General features: G+C 39.4%; 1 protein-coding gene across 1 annotated transcript in view; it reads left to right on the top strand.

Moving 5' to 3' along the window:
• Window positions 1-18,468, top strand: part of thbs1b (thrombospondin 1b) — a 38,991-nt gene extending 20,523 nt beyond the window's left edge. Inside the window, exons 9-23 of the mRNA XM_062034770.1 lie at window positions 2,058-2,231; window positions 2,314-2,490; window positions 2,591-2,764; window positions 2,840-2,967; window positions 3,057-3,209; window positions 3,368-3,586; window positions 4,993-5,100; window positions 5,460-5,619; window positions 10,264-10,382; window positions 10,937-11,171; window positions 11,630-11,857; window positions 11,962-12,233; window positions 12,313-12,410; window positions 12,486-12,625; window positions 14,286-18,468. Coding sequence (XP_061890754.1) covers window positions 2,058-2,231; window positions 2,314-2,490; window positions 2,591-2,764; window positions 2,840-2,967; window positions 3,057-3,209; window positions 3,368-3,586; window positions 4,993-5,100; window positions 5,460-5,619; window positions 10,264-10,382; window positions 10,937-11,171; window positions 11,630-11,857; window positions 11,962-12,233; window positions 12,313-12,410; window positions 12,486-12,625; window positions 14,286-14,293 — 2,393 coding nt within the window. The 3' untranslated portion in view covers window positions 14,294-18,468. The remainder of the gene's footprint in view (window positions 1-2,057; window positions 2,232-2,313; window positions 2,491-2,590; window positions 2,765-2,839; window positions 2,968-3,056; window positions 3,210-3,367; window positions 3,587-4,992; window positions 5,101-5,459; window positions 5,620-10,263; window positions 10,383-10,936; window positions 11,172-11,629; window positions 11,858-11,961; window positions 12,234-12,312; window positions 12,411-12,485; window positions 12,626-14,285) is intronic.
• Window positions 18,469-18,764: the final 296 nt, after the last annotated feature.

Genomic DNA, 18,764 nt, shown 5'->3' with positions numbered 1-18,764 from the left:
GGAAAAATGAATAACAAATCAATGATTGAAGTGACACTTACTTACCACCCAAACAATACATCGTTTGTTGACAAGAAGATATGACAGCCATCAAAGCACATTCAATCTCTTTATTGACCAGAGGCAACACAATCCGGCGAAAAGATTCAAAAGGGCTGGCGTCAGAGCCGACAAACTGCAGCCTGCCGCTGCTAACTGGTAAAGCTAACAAACGCAGCCCCGTTGAAGTCCTCGATGACATCATACATCACTAAGCAACAAGCTCCGCCTTTTAAAAGCACACACACACAAAATATATATATAAAATGTCTCAACTGCATATGCCAGATATTTGAATTTTTTTTTTTTTTTTTAAGTAACTTATTAATTACTTTTCCTAGTAATTATTTACGTTTATTAAAGAGTAATTCAGTTTACTTTACCAAAAGTAAAGTAACAAGTAACCATTAGTGATCACTTTTGAAAAGTAATTTTCAGAACACTGGTGATGTCATTGCTTGTGGGTGTTTTTTCGGACAGAAAACAAACAACAGAAAGAGAAAAAATGGCTGTGGCCACAGTAAAAACACAGTGAGTGAAAAGAATGAAATTATGGGAACATTTCACCCTAAAATGTCAAATAACTTGCTGAAATTGCAAAATTTTAACTTGCTTTTCATGGCAGTAAGTCTGTGGTGCGGGAGCATTCACTACGAAAGCTAGCTAAAAACACAGTTGAGTAAAAAATAGTGGGAACTAATATTTTAGCCAACTAAACTTTGTCTAAACATCATCTTTCTAAACATTATCGTTAGAAAATTAACTTTTTCTTTTCAGAAAGATTAGATAGTATGGCGTTTTTCGATGTTTTTTGTTAGTTACTATTTCTACGGTTCTTTGTTTACATGAAAAATGATACTTCACTCGTCCTTTCTTTAAAATGTCCACAAGTTGCACAGTTCATAAATAAATATTATTATCAGAATAAGATAGTAATTGTTATTGTCTTAATTGTTAGTAAAAACATTCCGAAAAACAAGCCAAATATAAAAGCCAATGGCTAAATTAAATCGACTTATTACACGATTAGTCGATTAATTGTTAGGATAGTCGATGAATCGTTCACTATCAAAATAGTCGTCGGTTGCATATGATGAATCCTGCAACATATTTCTATTATTTCCCAAGGAAATGTTGTTTTAAATGTTTTAGAATCTGAACAAATTGGAGCTAGACCAGCATGTGATCAACCTGAGAGGTTCCACTGTGCACTGGAATTAAAGCCATATAAACATCATCCAATGCATTACAGTAAATGCTGCCAAAGCTATGGATGGTGCATTCATTCAAACACTAACCTAGTCAGCCTCTAAAAAGAGATGCTGTGTAATTTCCCAAATAAAAGCCACAAATATGTCCCAACATAAAAGGTTTCTGTTCAGATATGTTAATTTTAAAGATGACTTAACTGGACTCACCTCCCAGTAAATAAAATAAGTGTTCCTGTGTTTGAAACATTGGCGTTTTGTGCCTGAAAACATCTTTGAGTCCTTAAAGCTGAAATGGCTGTAATGTGGCCAAATTGTTCAAAGCGGGTTAAGAAAATTGTTTGACTGTTTTGTGAAGGCATCATCCACATGAATGCCAACCAACATGTTGGTCATACCTCTGCAGGTTTGGCTGCAACGCCTCGCTAAAACCAAAAATAAACAGCAGGAGCCACATTCATGTGGAGCTCGGCCACTTTTTGAAGTCATGACACACTGACAGCCATGTTTTCAGAAACATTTCCTCTTTAGGAAAACATAAGTCAGTGGGGCATCCCTCTGTATCTGTAGGACAGTGGGCCTTTCTGTTCTACGCATTCTCTCAGTGCCCGTCCTAAACAAAAGCCCCTCTTTCTGTCTAAATCCCGGCTAAATCGACACTATTAGCCCTTTGCTCTAAAAGCCTTCCTCCCCTCATTTAGGCTTGGGGGTGTTTGTGAGTGTGTGTTGGGGTGGGAGGGTGCTGCTTTTCTGCAATAGCTCTTTCATTGTGTCTCTTTTCCATATTCTCGCCATTTCCCTCCTTCTCAGCGAGCGACTATGCAGAGGACGGCTGGTCGCCGTGGTCTGAATGGACCCATTGTTCCGTGTCATGTGGGCGGGGCATCCAGCAGCGTGGACGCTCTTGCGACCGTATCAATAACAACTGCGAGGGCACCTCTGTGCAGACCCGGGACTGCTACCTCCAGGAGTGCGACAAGCGCTGTAAGTTGGCCCCCGGTAAACAACACAAGTTCCGGAAAATGCACCAGAATGCAATTCAAGTGTGTGTTTTTGGTTGCATCAGTCAAGCAGGATGGCAGCTGGAGCCACTGGTCGCCGTGGTCATCATGCTCCGTTACCTGCGGCGCTGGTGTCATCACCCGCATCCGTCTGTGCAACTCCCCAACCCCCCAACTCGGGGGCAAGGACTGTGCGGGACAGGGTCGGCAAACGGAAAAGTGTCAAAAGTCGCAATGCCCCAGTAAGTTTTGGGTCTGCCTGATTGCACTTGTGTGTCCATTTGGACAACAACAATAGCATCATATCATCATCATGCAACCGGTCTTCCTTGTGTTTCTCAGTCAATGGCAACTGGGGACCGTGGTCGCCATGGGATACATGCACAGTCACATGTGGAGGTGGCATGCAGACTCGTAAACGAATTTGCAACGACCCTGAACCCAAATATGGCGGTAAAGAGTGTGTCGGTGACATCAAAGAAACACAGACGTGCAATAAGAAAACCTGTCCTGTTGGTAAGCGCCACTGATTAATAAGACTAAATATATCGATTAAAACACTTCACAATAAGCATTGATTCTTGTTTCAAGATGGATGCCTCTCAAACCCTTGCTTCGCTGGGGCCAAGTGCACTAGTTTCCCTGATGGTTCCTGGAAGTGCGGAAAATGCCCTCTGGGCTATACGGGCAATGGTATCAAATGTAAAGATATTGATGAGGTAACACTATCAATCTTTCTTTACTCTGCTGTCCCAGCTGAAACCACATGCAATACTTAATTTAGTTTTTCTGCCTAATCTGAATGTAGTGCAAGGAAGTCCCAGATGCTTGCTTTGAGTTTAATGGCGTGCACCGCTGTGAGAACACAGAACCCGGCTACAACTGTCTTCCCTGCCCTCCCCGTTACTCAGGACCCCAACCGTTTGGCAAAGGTGTGGAACAGGCTGCGGCAAAAAAACAGGTACGTACAATAATCAAAGGGTAGGGCTTTGCATATCAAAAACCCTCAAATTAGGTCTCTAGTTCTCTAAGGTTCAAACTGCATTTCTGCCTTACAAAGATTAGAAAAACTTTCAAAACCCCAATCTGATGACTGATTATCCTTTCTTTCTGATAAAGGTGTGCTCACCCCGAAATCCTTGCCTGGATGGAAGCCATAACTGCAATAAACACGCCCGCTGTAACTACCTCGGACATTTCTCTGAACCGATGTTCCGATGCGAGTGCAAACCTGGCTACGCTGGCAATGGACATATCTGTGGAGAGGACACCGATCTGGATGGATGGCCCAACGCTGACTTGGTTTGCGTAGAGAATGCCACCTACCACTGCAAAAAGGTAAGTAGGGAGTTTATGAAGCCAAAATACACTTGAGATTAAAGGCCTACTGAAACCCACAACTACCGACCACTCAGTCTGATAGTTTATATATCCATGATGAAATCTTAACATTGCAACACATGCCAATACGGCCGGGTTAACTTATAAAGTGCAATTTTAAATTTCCCGCTAAACTTCCGGTTGAAAAAGTCTATGTATGATGACGTATGCGCGTGATGTCAATAGTTAAACGGAAGTATTCGGACACCATTGAATCCAATACAAAAAAGCTCTGTTTTCATCTCAAAATTCCACAGTATTCTGGACATCTGTGTTAGTGAATACTTTGCAATTTGTTTAATGAACAATGAAGACTGCAAAGACGAAAGTTGTAGGTGGGATCGGTGTATTAGCAGCTGGCTGTAGCAACACAACCAGGAGGACTTTGACTTGGATAGCAGACGCGCTATCCGACGCTAGCCGCCGACCGCACGGATGATCGGGTGAAGTCCTTCGTCCTTCCGTCGATCGCTGGAACGCAGGTGAGCACGGGTGTTGATGAGCAGATGAGGGCTGGCTGGCGTAGGTGGAGCGCTAATGTTTTTATCATAGCTCTGTGAGGTCCCGTTGCTAAGTTAGCTTCAATGGCGTCGTTAGCAACAGCATTGTTAAGCTTCGCCAAGCTGGAAAGCATTAACCGTGTATTTACAGGTCCATGGTTTAATAGTATTGTTGATTTTCTGTCTATCCTTCCAGTCAGGGGTTTATTTCTTTTGTTTCTATCTGCATTTAAGCACGATGCTATCACGTTAGCTCCGTAGCTAAAGAGCTTCGCCAATGTATTGTCGTGGAGATAAAAGTCACTGTGAATGTCCATTTCGCGTTCTCGACTCTCATTTTCAAGAGGATATAGTATCCGAGGTGGTTTAATATACAAATCCGTGATCCACAATAGAAAAAGGAGAAAGTGTGGAATCCAATGAACCCTTGTACCTAAGTTACGGTCAGAGCGAAAAAAGATACGTCCTGCACTGTACTCTAGTCCTTCACTCTCACGTTCCTCATCCACGAATCTTTCATCCTCGCTCAAATTAATGGGGTAATCGTCGCTTTCTTGGTCCGAATCGCTCTCGCTGCATTGTAAACAATGGGGAAATGTGAGGAGCCCTTCAGCCTGTGACATCACGCTACTTCCGGTACAGGCAAGGCTTTTTTTATCAGCGATCAAAAGTTGCGAACTTTATCGTCGATGTTCTCTACTAAATCCTTTCAGCAAAAATATGGCAATATCGCGAAATGATCAAGTATGACACATAGAATGGATCTGCTATCCCCGTTTGAATAAAAATATGTCATTTCAGTAGGCCTTTAAGTGGAAGGTTATGAATGAGAGTGTTTGATGTTTGTGTTGTGGGTTTTTCAAGGACAACTGCCCCAACCTCCCCAACTCTGGGCAGGAAGATTACGATAAGGACGGCATTGGAGATGCTTGCGATTTTGATGACGACAACGATGGCATTCCTGATGACAGGGTACGTATGAATGCCCAAATATGGTCATGGGAGTGCACAAGGAACATGTATGTACATCATTCATGTGCAAGAAGCCAGGCGGACAGGAGGTAGCGCTCCGAGGGAAAGCAAATGTTTTCCCTGGCCAAAACCTCAAATTCTATCACTGAGGTACAAGTCTGAAGGCACTCCTCTGTGCACCACAAATTCCAACGCGAGAAGTGGGATATGACCTAAAAATAAAGCACCTTTTCATTCCCCAGAGCTCCTTCCTTTCTAAATAGATCCACTCAGTCAGTGTGATGGCAGATGGTAGTGACCTGCACCTGAACACATAGCTCTAACCCCCCACCCCCACCTCCTCCCTCTCTCTCAAACAGGACAATTGCCCGTTTATCTACAACCCCAGACAGTACGACTATGACCGTGATGACGTTGGCGATCGCTGTGACAACTGCCCTTACAATAGCAACCCTGACCAAACAGACACGGACAACAATGGAGAGGGAGATGCCTGTGCTGTGGACATCGATGGAGATGGTAAGCATCAAAATGGTTGACAGCCACTGATTGAAATTATGAATAGTTTTTACATCGCAATAGATAGGAATGACAATTGGGTATTTCACTAAATTTGGTAGTAGCAATCTTTTTTTTGTTTTGGTCAAACTCTTGATTTGCTTGTGACTTGACAACTGCCTCACAATTTATGATTGAATAAGCTAATGAAATGCTATTCTAGTCAGTTTGTATTACTTCTCCCAATTAGTTGTCGAGTAAATAGACACGTTAGGGTGATAATTATTTACTGTGATTTTCCACTTACATTCCTTTTAAAGATATATCTTACCAAGGTCAGCGGGTCTATGTTTGGGATAAGCATTCAGTGTATGCGTCCTTGTTCTTCTGTTTTTGTTAAATTCTTCATTTTTTTTTCCATGTCACTCCGAGTTGTTTGACTTGACATCTGCCTCACAAACGTTTTAGCTAAGTCTACCCATATTTCTTACTACCTATTCAACCCAGAAACAGATCTTACAAGCTACCTGGTAGTGTAAGACAGCTTACTTATTTCAAATTGCTGTGAGAATGCACACAATTTAACCTAAATGTCAAGTTAGCGAGTTGTACCTACTTGTAATACTTGTGTTTTATATGATATTTTACTAATGCTAGCAGTATATGGCAATGTGATTGGTAGCAGCATTCTTCTTTTTTTGTTTTGTTAACATTATTCATGTATTTCATGTCACTCTGAATTTGTACAACCTCACAACCCTTTTTGCGCAGTTTTAAGTGACAAAGCACATTCTAGTTAGCTAGCTACAAGTCATTTGCTTTACTTCTGCGAATTAGTTGTTGAGTAAATAGATGAGCTAGGGTGCTAACTATTTAGTGTAATGGTCTGCTTGCATTCCCTTTAAAGAACTATCTTACCTAGGTTAGCATGTTTGTGTTTGGGATAAGAGGAATATGACAGCATACAGTGTTTGTGTCCTTGTTTTTTTGCTTTTGTTGAATTCTTCTTCATTTTTTTCCATGTCACTTCGATATGTCAGACTTGAGATCTGCGTCACAAACATTTTAGTAGAGCCTAAAAGCGCCTAATAATTCCTACTAATTATTCGCCCCAGAAACAGGTCCCACAAGCTAGAAGCTAACAAGCTATATGTCAGTTAGCATTACTTCTCTGACTTAGTCGTCAAGTAAAAAGACAAGTTAGCGTGTTGTATCTATTTGTTGATATTTATGTTTAATACAGTATTTTACTAATATTAGCAGGTAGTGAAGTATATGGCGCTAGAGCTGTGAATATTTAGGCACCACAAGATTTGATTCGATTCGATTCTTGGGAGTAACGATTCCATTCAAAATCGATTCTCGATTTAAAACGATTTACGATTCAATACTTTTTTATTAACATTGGGTGCCAGTTCAATGATTAACTACATTCCTCCATAAAGTAGATACCGTATTTTTTGGACTATAAGTCGCTCCGGCCGAAAATGCATAATAAAGAAGGAAAAAAACATATATAAGTCGCACTGGAGTATAAATCGCATTTTCTGGGGGAAATTTATTTGATAAAACCCAACACCAAGAATAGAAATTTGAAAGGCAATTTAAAATAAATAAAGAATAGTGAACAACAGGCTGAATAAGTGTACGTTATATGACGCATAAATAACCAACTGAGAACGTGCCAGGTATGTTAACGTAACATATTATGGTAAGAGTCATTCAAATAACTATAACATATAGAACATGCTATACGTTTACCAAACAATCTGTCACTCCTAATCGCTAAATCAGATGAAATCTTATACGTCTAGTCTCTTACGTGAATGAGCTAAATAATATTATTTGACATTTTACGGTAATGTGTTAATAATTTCACACATAAGTCGCTCCCGAGTATAAGTCGCACCCCCGGCCAAACTATGAAAAAAAACTGCGACTTATAGTCCGAAAAAAACGATAACAGCTCTGATAAATGTATATATTTCTTAAAAGAAAACTGGTTTTGTTTAATAAAATTCTACCCAAATGTGTATTAAAGTCAAATACAAATAAGGCAACAAGTGAAGTATCCAACACTACTCTTTTCTAAAAAAAAATCTGTACAGCAGGTATGGGCATCTACATCAACAATATGATTTGTCTAAGCGTCTGGACAAGACAGATAAAAAAATATATATATATATATATATGTTTTTTGGGTTGTTTTTTTTAATCGATTTTTGATTTTTCTTGAATTGATTAAGAATCGTTACAAGTAAGAATCTTGATTCATTTGAAAATCGATTTTTTTTTTAGACACCCCTCAATGGGGTCATATTAAAGTTAAAAGTTAAAGTACCAGTGATAGTCACACACACACTAGGTGTGGTGAAATCATCCTCTGCATTTGACCCATCCCCATGTTCACCCCCTGGGAGGTGAGGGGAGCAATGAGCAGCAGCGCTGGCCGCGCTTGGGAATCATTTGGTGATTTAACCCCCAATTCCAACCCTTGATGCTGAGTGCCAAGCAGGGAGGCAATGGGTCCCAATTTTATAGTCTTTAGTATGACTCGGCCGGGGTTTGAACTCACGACCTTCCAGTCTCAAGGCGGACACTCTAACCACAAGGCCCCTGAGCAGGTCATCACATACCGTTAGATCCATAAATATTTGGACATTGACACAATTTTCAGTATTCCAGCTCTGTACAACACCACAATGGATTTGAAATGAAACAATCAAGATGTGCTTTAAGTGCAGACTTTGAGCTTTAATTTGAGGGTATTTACATCCAAATCAGGTGAATGGTGTAGGAATTACAACACATTTTATATGTGCCTTCCACTTTTTAAGGGACCAAAAGTCATTGGACAATTGGCTACTCAGCTGTTCCATGGCCAGGTGTGTGTTATTCCCTTGATTTTATTTTCATTTATTTAATTTACAAAGAGCAGATACGAGGCCTGGATGTCATTTCAAGTGTGGTATATTCATTTGTAATCTGGGGAGGTCATCTCTCAATATGAAGTCCAAAGAGCTGTCACTATCAGTGAAGCAAGCCATCATTAGGCTGTAAAATCAAAACAAAGCCATCAGAGAGATAGATGGAAAAGAAAAGGTGTGGCCAAACTAACTGTTTGGTACATTCTTAAAAAGAGAGAACGCACTGCTGAGCTCAGCAACACCAAAAGACATGGAAGACCATGGAAAACAAGTGTGGTGGATGACAGACAAATCCTTTCCCTTGTCAAGAAAAACCCCTTCACAACAGTTGGCCAGATCAAGAAAACTCTCCAGGGGGTAGGTGTATCTGTGTCCAAGTCAACAATTAAGAGAAGACTTCACCAGAGGAAATACAGAGGTTTCTTCACAAGGTGTAAACAATTGGTGAGCCTCAAAAACAGGAAGGCCAGATTAGAGTTTGCCAAGAAACATCTAAAAGAGCCTGTGCAGTTCTGGAACAACATCTTATGGACAGATGAGACAAAGATCAACTTGTAACAGAATGATGGAAAGAGAAGAGTATGGAGAAGGGAAGGAACTGCTCAAGATCCAAAGCATAGCACCTCATTAGTGAAGCATGGTGGTGGTAGTGGCATGCATGGCTGCCAGTGGAACTGGATCTATTATATTTATTGATGATGTGACAACTGACAAAAGCAGCAGAATGAATTCTGAAGTGTTTGGGGCAATATTATCTGCTCATATTCAGCCAAACGCTTCAAAACTCATTGGAAGGTGCTTCACAGTGCAGATGGACAATGACCCGAAGCATACTGCGACAGCAACCAAATCGTTTTTTTAAGGCAAAGAAGTGGAATGTTCTGCAATGGCCAAGTCAATCACCTGACCTGAATCCCATTGAGCATGCATTTCCCTTGCTGAAGACAAAACTGAAGGGAAAATGCCCAAAGAACAAGCAGGAAGTGAAGACAGCTGCAGCAGAGGCCCGGCAAGAGCATCACCAGGAACGAAACCCAGCATCTGGTGATGTCTATGTGTTCCACACTTCAGGCTGTCATTGACTGCAAAGGATTTGCAACAAAGTATTAAAAAGTGACAATTTGATTTGTGATTATGTTAGTTTGTCCAATTACTTTTGGTCCCTTAAAAAGTGGAAGGCACATATAAAATGTGTTGTAATTCCTACACCATTCACCTGAATTGGATGTAAATACCCTCAAATTAACGCTCAAAGTCTGCACTTAAAGCACATGTTGATTGTTTCATTTCAAATCCATTGTGATGTTGTACAGAGCTGGAATACTGAAAATTGTGTCAATATCCAAATATTTGTGGACCTAACTGTATATGTCAGCGAGCAATACTTCTAAATAGATGAGCTGGGGGTGTTATTTACGTAGGTTTCTGCTAAACGTACTCAGGTTTAATACATATTTTACCCAGGTTAGCAGATTTTTATGCAGTTAAAAAAAAGGCAGGCAGTTTTGGTTTGCTTCTTCTTCTGTTTTGGTCAAATCGCCCAAATTTTAGTCTGACAGCTTGACAACTAAAATGACTAACCTTGTTTGTACAATTTCAAGTTTTACTAAGAAACATGATTTTAAAGCTAGAGGCCAGCTCACTAGCTAGATAATTCTAGCTATATACATTTTTCTTTTAGAAATGTCCTGAGTTCAAGTCATGACTTAATACACTTGTTTCTGTTTTCATTTGCCAGGCATACTTAACGAAAAGGACAACTGCCCCTATGTGTACAATGTCGACCAAAAAGACACAGACTTGGATGGGGTGGGAGACATGTGCGACAACTGCCCTCTGGAACATAATCCCGATCAGGTGTGTGGCCTTTTTCCTTCCACCTCAACCGCCACCAACAATACACATTCATCTCTCTGTCTCACTCCATAGCTCAGCATATTTACCTCATTCAAATGGGAGACAGAAAGAGAGAGAAAGAGAGTCCTGAGCCCATTTCAACAGGGGAAAAAAAGCTTGAGTAAATCCCGTGTAAAGGTCAAGGGCACATCGGATCAAAAGGCATAGTGGGCCTGGGGGGTTGGCGGGTCTCTTCAATGGCCCATTGACATTAGTTGGTGGGTTATGCGAGGGAAGAGACCCTCAGCTGGATATTAGTGAGGAATGGGCTGCGTCCTGCACCTGTGCCATGCTACACTGAGAAAAAGGAATGTGTTGTTACAGCAATCATTTAGCTAGGTTTTCATTTGTAAAAATGACAGTATATTTTGGACTAGATTTGACCAATCCAAGTCTACGAGCATGAACCGATAAAGCCTGCTCCAATGAGAAGCGAAACGTTTTCTAAGACAAACAGAACGGTCCAGTTGGGATCGATCGAGCACCCTGAGTAAAAGGTACATTTGCCATTTCAGGTGGATTCAGACGATGACCGAGTGGGAGACAAGTGTGACAGCAACCAGGATATCGATGAGGACGGACACCAGAACAACCTGGACAATTGCCCGTACATCCCTAATGCCAATCAGGCTGATCACGACAAGGACGGAAAGGGAGACGCCTGCGACCATGACGACGACAATGACGGCATTCCAGACGACAAGGACAACTGCAGACTAGCCTTTAATCCTGACCAGGTCGACTCTGATGGTGAGTGCAATAGAATATTCTTTACTTCGTCTACTTTCCCGAGAGGAGTCTGGATGTTCCTTAGGAACTCTTAATATATATTAATTATATATATATTCATTATATTATATTCATTATATTTCATTATTCATATCAAAAGCCAAGAGTGGACAAGATATTTCTTTGTGGACTGCTTCATTACCTATCTTATAATTAGGTTCTTATCTCCTTGTTTGCTAACTTACCCAACCTTTGAGACACTTCTCTCAATGGTCTCTTTGTCAGGGTTGCATCTCACTAAGTCGCTGTGTGAATGACAAGAAAAAGAAAATTATCTTGGGGAGAAAATGTTTGGGGCCACCTGCTGGTTTGCTTTATAGAACTGTAGATCCCGAATATAAAACTCCCCATCTTTCTCAGACTATGTATGTTTGTATGACTCAACAATCATTACCAAAGTATATCATCTCTAATCGCAGGCGATGGCCGTGGAGATGTCTGCAAAGACGACTTTGACCAGGACAACGTGCCAGACATCTACGACGTGTGTCCGGAGAACTTCGACATCAGCGAGACAGACTTCCGCAAGTTCCAGATGGTTCCTCTGGATCCTAAAGGCACTTCCCAGATCGATCCTAACTGGGTGGTACGTCACCAGGGGAAAGAACTTGTTCAGACCGTCAACTGTGACCCTGGCATTGCTGTCGGTGAGTGAATACTAATGTACAACTCTTGAGGATTTCAGAAATACCTCAGAAAGTCCATCATTTAAGATAAATTTAATATCTTTAACGTGATCAATATACTGCAGGATACCACGAGTTCAATTCGGTGGACTTCAGTGGGACTTTCTTTATCAACACCGAGAGGGACGACGACTATGCTGGCTTTGTGTTTGGATACCAGTCCAGCTCCAGGTTTTATGTGGTGATGTGGAAACAGATTACTCAGACCTACTGGTCCAACAAACCCACCAAGGCCCAGGGCTACTCTGGCCTGTCCATCAAAGTGGTCAATTCCACCACTGGCCCAGGAGAACACCTCAGGAATGCTCTCTGGCATACCGGGAATACTCCGGGACAGGTATGACATACTTTTAGGCAGCGTAATCTAGTCCACAAACAAAAGGTAATGACTTATTCATAATTTTTGCTGACTTTAGGTCCGTACTCTCTGGCACGACCCTAAGAATGTTGGATGGAAAGATTTCACTGCCTACAGATGGCATCTGATCCACAGACCAAGAACAGGACTTATCAGGTGAGGGGAATGACTTCATCTCTGATGGATTAAATTCTAGCTCAAACTCACAATGTTCTTTCCTCATTCACTCAGAGTTGTGATGTACGAAGGAAAGAAGATTATGGCAGATACTGGTAGCATCTACGACAAGACCTATGCTGGAGGCAGGCTAGGTCTTTTTGTCTTTTCACAGGAAATGGTTTACTTCTCAGACCTCAAGTATGAGTGCAGAGGTAAGAACTGATCCTTTCTGTAAAACTGGCTAAACGTCTGATTTAGAATATACTTCTCCCTTTACATAAATTACAGCATTAGTAATTACCAAATTATTTGTGTGTGTCATAAAACATAAATAATACACCAAAAGCCTGATCTAAGATGCGCTAAATAGCATGAGCGAAACTGTAAAAATGGGTGTGTTGCTCGTGATCTACTAAAACTGCGTGTGCGTGCAACATTGATTACAAGTGCAAAAGTAATGCAGACCGTCCTCTTTAAATGATGATTTTTTTTTTAGCATTTCAGTGCTAAATGATTAAATATGCATCTCTTCCTCCCAGTTTTGTAGGCATTCTGATAATCATCATAATCATAATCAAGTTTGCAAGCGTTTTAGTGCACACAAACCTTTAGTAGATCAGGCCCTAATACTTAAACCTAAATGGTATAAAATATTATCAAATATTATTTTAATCCGTGAATTTCAAAACGTACTGTTTTATTAATTTTTTTTTTAAATAGCAAAGCATGTGTTTTTCTTGTTGGTTATGTGTGGAAAACCTTTAATATATACGGCCCCAATTCTTAAATATTATTTTAATCCATTAATTTCAAAGTGTACTGTTATAATATATACAGTACAGGCCAAAAGTTTGGACACGCCTTCTCATTCAATACGTTTTCTTTATTTTCATGACTATTTACATTGTAGATTGTCACTGAAGGCATCAAAACTACGATTGAACACATGTGGAGTTATGTACTTAACAAAAAAATAAATAATTGAAAACATGTTTTATATTCTAGTTTCTTCAAAATAGCCACCCTTTGCTCTGATTACTTTTATGCACACTCTTGGCATTCTCTCGATGAGCTTCAAGAGGTAGTCACCTGAAATGGTTTTCACTTCACAGGTGTGCTTGAAGCTCATCAAGGGAATGCCAAGTGTGTGCAAAGCAGTAATCAGAGCAAAGGGTGGCTATTTTGAAGAAACTAGAATATAAAACATGTTTTCAGTTATTTCACCTTTTTTTGTTAAGTACACAACTCCACATGTGTTCATTCATAGTTGTGATGCCTTCAGTGATAATCTATAATGTAAAATAGTCTTCATAATAAATAAAGAAAAAAGAAAATACAGAAAACGCATTGAATGAGGAGAAGGTGTGTGATCAACCCCCCCAAAAAAAACTTGTAACCCAAAAAATTATTTGCAACCTAAACCTGTTTTTGTTAAAAAATTGAATTTCTTGGGCTGCAGATCCATTTTTGCTTTGGTGGCATAAAATACACACATATCTCTCCATATTTTTTGTCATATTTTGTATTGAGTAGTTCAGTGCCTTAACAGAAGAATTGTTTTTGGTGATCGAATGACTGAAAAATGTCTGACTTTGTCGGAAAAGTGACTTTTTGGTTCTATTTTTTTGTGAAACATTTGATAAGTCGAATGTCAGATACTGTAGTTGTTTGTCGCTTCACTTTCATTCCCTTCATTTTTAGTGTTGACTTAGCCATATTGTACTGAGCAGCCAGGACACTAAATGTAGCATTTCACAATTTCCTGTTGAAAAACCAAATTGTTCACCCTCAAGGAGTGTTTGACTTCAAAGGCGTGACAATAAATACAAAATCTTCCAAAACGTCTAACATAATGTATCTTTCTTCTCACAGATGCATAAATGCACAGCGCTGGATGCTCCGAGGAATGCACTTTTTAGTAGTATGACTTTTTTTTTTTTTTTTTTAATTCTCTTTTAAAAGTCCAGGGACCGATTTTTATCCCCGCAACGCTTTTTTGTGCACCCGTAAAGGGTGAAAGGGCATTTGGGCGGCCTCAGAGTAACGGCCGAGCACCGAATAGCTGAATGCCGTTTGAGGATCAGAGAGTCCCTTCTCCTCCAGCCTTCTGCAAGAGCAGGGAGAAAAAGGAAAATATTCCCTCCCGCCCTGCCTTTGCCAGTAGGACACCAGCACCTCTCTGTCCCAGCTCTCCTTGCTTTCTTACTCTCTGAAAGAACTCATTCATCTCTGTGCGGGACGGACTCCCCGAAGACAACTATGCACTTCCAAACTATTACATCCACAGCTTTTTTCGCGCACCTTTCCTACCTTAGCCCTCTCTGGACGGACATCCCAAAGAAAAGACTGAGTAAATATTCCGTTTCCTTTACGTTCGGAACAATGGACTCGAAGAATGACGGCGGCAATAACGTTTTTAGGAATACTTGGAGAAAGGTGGGGTGTTAGAAGCCAGCGGAACTCATGGATGTTCATGCTTGTGTGTGCAAGACTGGCCATGGAAGGAAAACGAAAGTACTTCATTCTTCTATGAAAGTCCTAGAAAAGAAGACATGTAGTGTAGTCTTGTGTGCGTCCTGAATTGCTAAACATCTCTCAGGAAACATCAAGAGCCACCGATCTGCAGTCCCTCCATGTCACACCCAAACTTGCTCAACGACTTATTACACCCTCGTCTTTTGAGGTCCTGATTAGGTATTATGTAAATACATATAATTTATTGACTCATGCCTACAATGTAGGCAGCAAAATACACGTTTGCATACTTTGAAAAAGTAAAAAATCAATTTGATGAAACAGTGATAAATGAACAAAATCGGAAGTAATCAGGTTTCGGAAACTGGATCCCAGCAGGCACAAGACATTGAAACAACGTTGAGAACTTGTTGAATTAGGTCCTGACGTTGATCATCTCAAACTTAACGTTGAAACCACATGTTTTTTGATGACGTTTAATCAATGTTGAGTTCTGATGTTGATTTGACCATTGAATTTTGGTCATTTCCCAACCAATATTCCACAACACAAATACAGCATTGAAACAACATGCTTTTTGACAGCGTTTATTCAATGTCAAGTTGTGACGTTGATTTGACCATTAACTTTTGGTCATTTCCCAACCAATATCCTACAACACAAACACAATATTGGAACAACATGCTTTTTGACAACGTTTATTCAATGTCAGGTTGTGACGTTGATTTGACCATTGAAATGTGGTCATTTCCCAACCCACAACGTGGATTTTGCAACGTTGTCTCAAAGTCAGTTTTAAAGGACATGTATGTATAATCAACGTTGTATCAATGTCTTGTGCCTGCTGGGATGTGTTGCTCTTGCAAGATCCCTCCTTCCAACTGTACTTAAGCATGGATTTGACTTGTGTGTCCTTTTTGGAAAGAAATGCACAACAAATGAAATGATGTACAAATATTACCTCATTGCTGTTGATCAACACAAACACATGCATTTAATTCTCTTACAGTAGTATTTGTGTAGCATGGGTTGTAAATAAAATGACATTAAAATGCAACCTACCCCAGTGAGAGTAATATGGGAGATTTGCTTTTTTTTACTGGATAACTTTGCTTTAAAGTATATATGTCCAATGCTGTTTTTAGCAGATAAATTATTTTTCTGTTATGTCTTAGCCTTTTTTGAGAACTCGATTTGAGTGTATGTGCGTGTGTGTGTGTAGTCAAATGCTATTTAAATAATTTATCGGGATTTGTTGCCGTACAGAAGGCCACGTATCCGTCTGTATGAACGGTTTGCACATTGATGTGAGGATGTTGTATTCTTATCATTTTTACTTTTTTGTATCAATATTATCGTTATTTTTGTACAATTAGTTTTGCTTGTATGTAAACATGTTCTTAGTTGTACAAAGCTAAAATGCTGTTTTAGTCATAGTGATCATTTTGTTACACATTTCAAGATAATAAATAGTTAAAAGGTCCATTACTGTGCGTGAGTGTTTCAAATTTAGAAATACAAAATATATCTCCACAAGATTATCCATCATCTTAGGGAGTGCATACATACTCCTGGAGGCCATACACACCTTTTGAATAGAGAAAAATAAAATGAAATCAAAATGCAACATTTTCTAAAAGAGCAATATTGAGACTTAATGCCCTACACGCGACCAAACCCCATTATAACTAGAGTCAAAGTCAAAAATACAATCAAAATGCAACATTCTCTTTTAAAGACCAACATTGTAGGGAGTGCATACAGACATGGAGATCATACATAGAACTAATCCACATTCTAAGTAGAATCAAATTTTAAAAAATACAATCAAAATACAAAATGTTCTACAAGACCAACATTGTAGGGAGTGCATATAGACATATGAAGGCCATACACACAACTGAGCCCCATTATAACTTGAGTCAAAGTCAAAAATACAATCAAAATGCAACATACTCTTAAAGACCAACATTGTAGGGAGTGCATACAGACACATGGAGATCATACATAGTACTAAACCACATTTTAAGTAGAGTCAAATTTTTAAAAAATACAATCAAAATACAACATTTTCTACAAGACCAACATTGTAGGGAGTGCATACAGACATATGAAGGCCATACACACAACTGAGCCCCATTATAAGTATAGTCAAATTCAAAAATACAATCAAAATGCAACATTCTCTAAAAGACAAACATTGTAGGGAGTGCATACAGACACATGGAGCTCATACATAATACTGAGCCACATTTTAATTAGAGTCAAATTTTAAAACATACAATCAAAATACATTTTCTACAAAACCAACATTGTAGGGAGTGCATAGACATATGGAGGCCATTCACGACTGCGCCCCATTATAAGTATAGTCAAAGTCAAAAATATAATCAAAATGCAACATTTTCTATTAAAAATAAAACAACATTGTAGGGAGTGCATACAGACCAAACATACAACTGAGCATCATTATGAGTCCAGTCAAATTAAAAGAATTTCAAACAAAATGCAACATTTTCTAAAAGACCAACAGTGCATACACACACAAATGCCATGCACATAACTAAGCAACAACATGAGTGGGGTCAAATAAAAATAAAAAATACAATCAAAAGACAACCTTCCCTGAAATATAAAAATTGTAGGGAGTGCATACAGACACATGGAGGCCATACACACGACTGAGCCCCATTATAAGTATAGTCAAAGTAAAAAATCAATCAAAATGCAACATTTTCTAAAAAAAAATACAAAAATAATAATACATTGTAGGGAGTGCATACAGACATATGGAGGCCATACATACAACTGAGCATCATTATGAGTCCAGTGAAATTAAAAGAATATCAAACAAAATACATCATTTTCTAAAAGATCAACAGTGTAGGGAGTTCATACACTAAGCAACAACATGAGTAGGGTAAAAAATAAATAAAAAATACAATCGAAAGACAACCTTCCCTGAATAATCAAAATTGTCAGGAGTGCATACACACACAAAGGCCACACGCATAACTAAGCCACAATATGATTAGGGTCAAATAATAATAATAATAATAAATACAATCAAAATGCAACATTCCCTGAAAGACCAGAAATGTAAGGAGTGCATACAGACACATGAAGGCCATACACACGACTGAGCCCCATTATAAGTATAGTCAAAGTCAAAAATACAACCAAAATGCAACATTGTCTAAAAAAAAAGAAAAAAAAACACTGTAGGGAGTGCATACACACATATGGAGGCCATACATAAAACTGAGCTTCATTATGACTCCAGTCAAATTAAAAGAAATTCAAACAAAATACAACATTTTCTAAAAGACCAACAGTGCAGGGAGTGCATACACACACAAAGGCCATGCGCATAACTAAGCAATAACATATAGGATAAATTAAAATCAAAAGACAACCTTTCCTGAAATATCAAAATTGTAGGGAGTGCATACACACACGAAGGCCACACGCACAACTAAGCCACAATATGAGTAGGGTCAAATAATAATAATAATAAATACAATCAAAATGCAACATTCCCTGAAAGACCAAAGTTGTAAGGAGTGCATACAGACACATGGAGGCCATACACATGACTGAGCCACATTATAAGTATAGTCAAAGTTCGAAATACAACCAAAATACAACATTCCTTGAAAGACCATTATTCATCGGAAGCATGCCCAGACATTGAATGGAGTGCACACTGACATGTGGAGGTCATACGCACGGCTAAGCCATACTATGATTTGTCCCAGTTGGAGTCGTGTAGGACGAGATGCCCCAATTGCCCATGCATCATTGTATCATTGTATGAGGAGCATGCCCAGATGATGTAGGGAGTGCACACTGGCAAGTGGAGGCTATACAAACTAC

The sequence above is a fragment of the Entelurus aequoreus genome, linkage group LG23 (genome assembly GCF_033978785.1).
Source record: "Entelurus aequoreus isolate RoL-2023_Sb linkage group LG23, RoL_Eaeq_v1.1, whole genome shotgun sequence".
Classification (NCBI taxonomy): domain Eukaryota; kingdom Metazoa; phylum Chordata; class Actinopteri; order Syngnathiformes; family Syngnathidae; genus Entelurus; species Entelurus aequoreus.
This window is presented reverse-complemented; position numbering and strand designations above follow the sequence as displayed.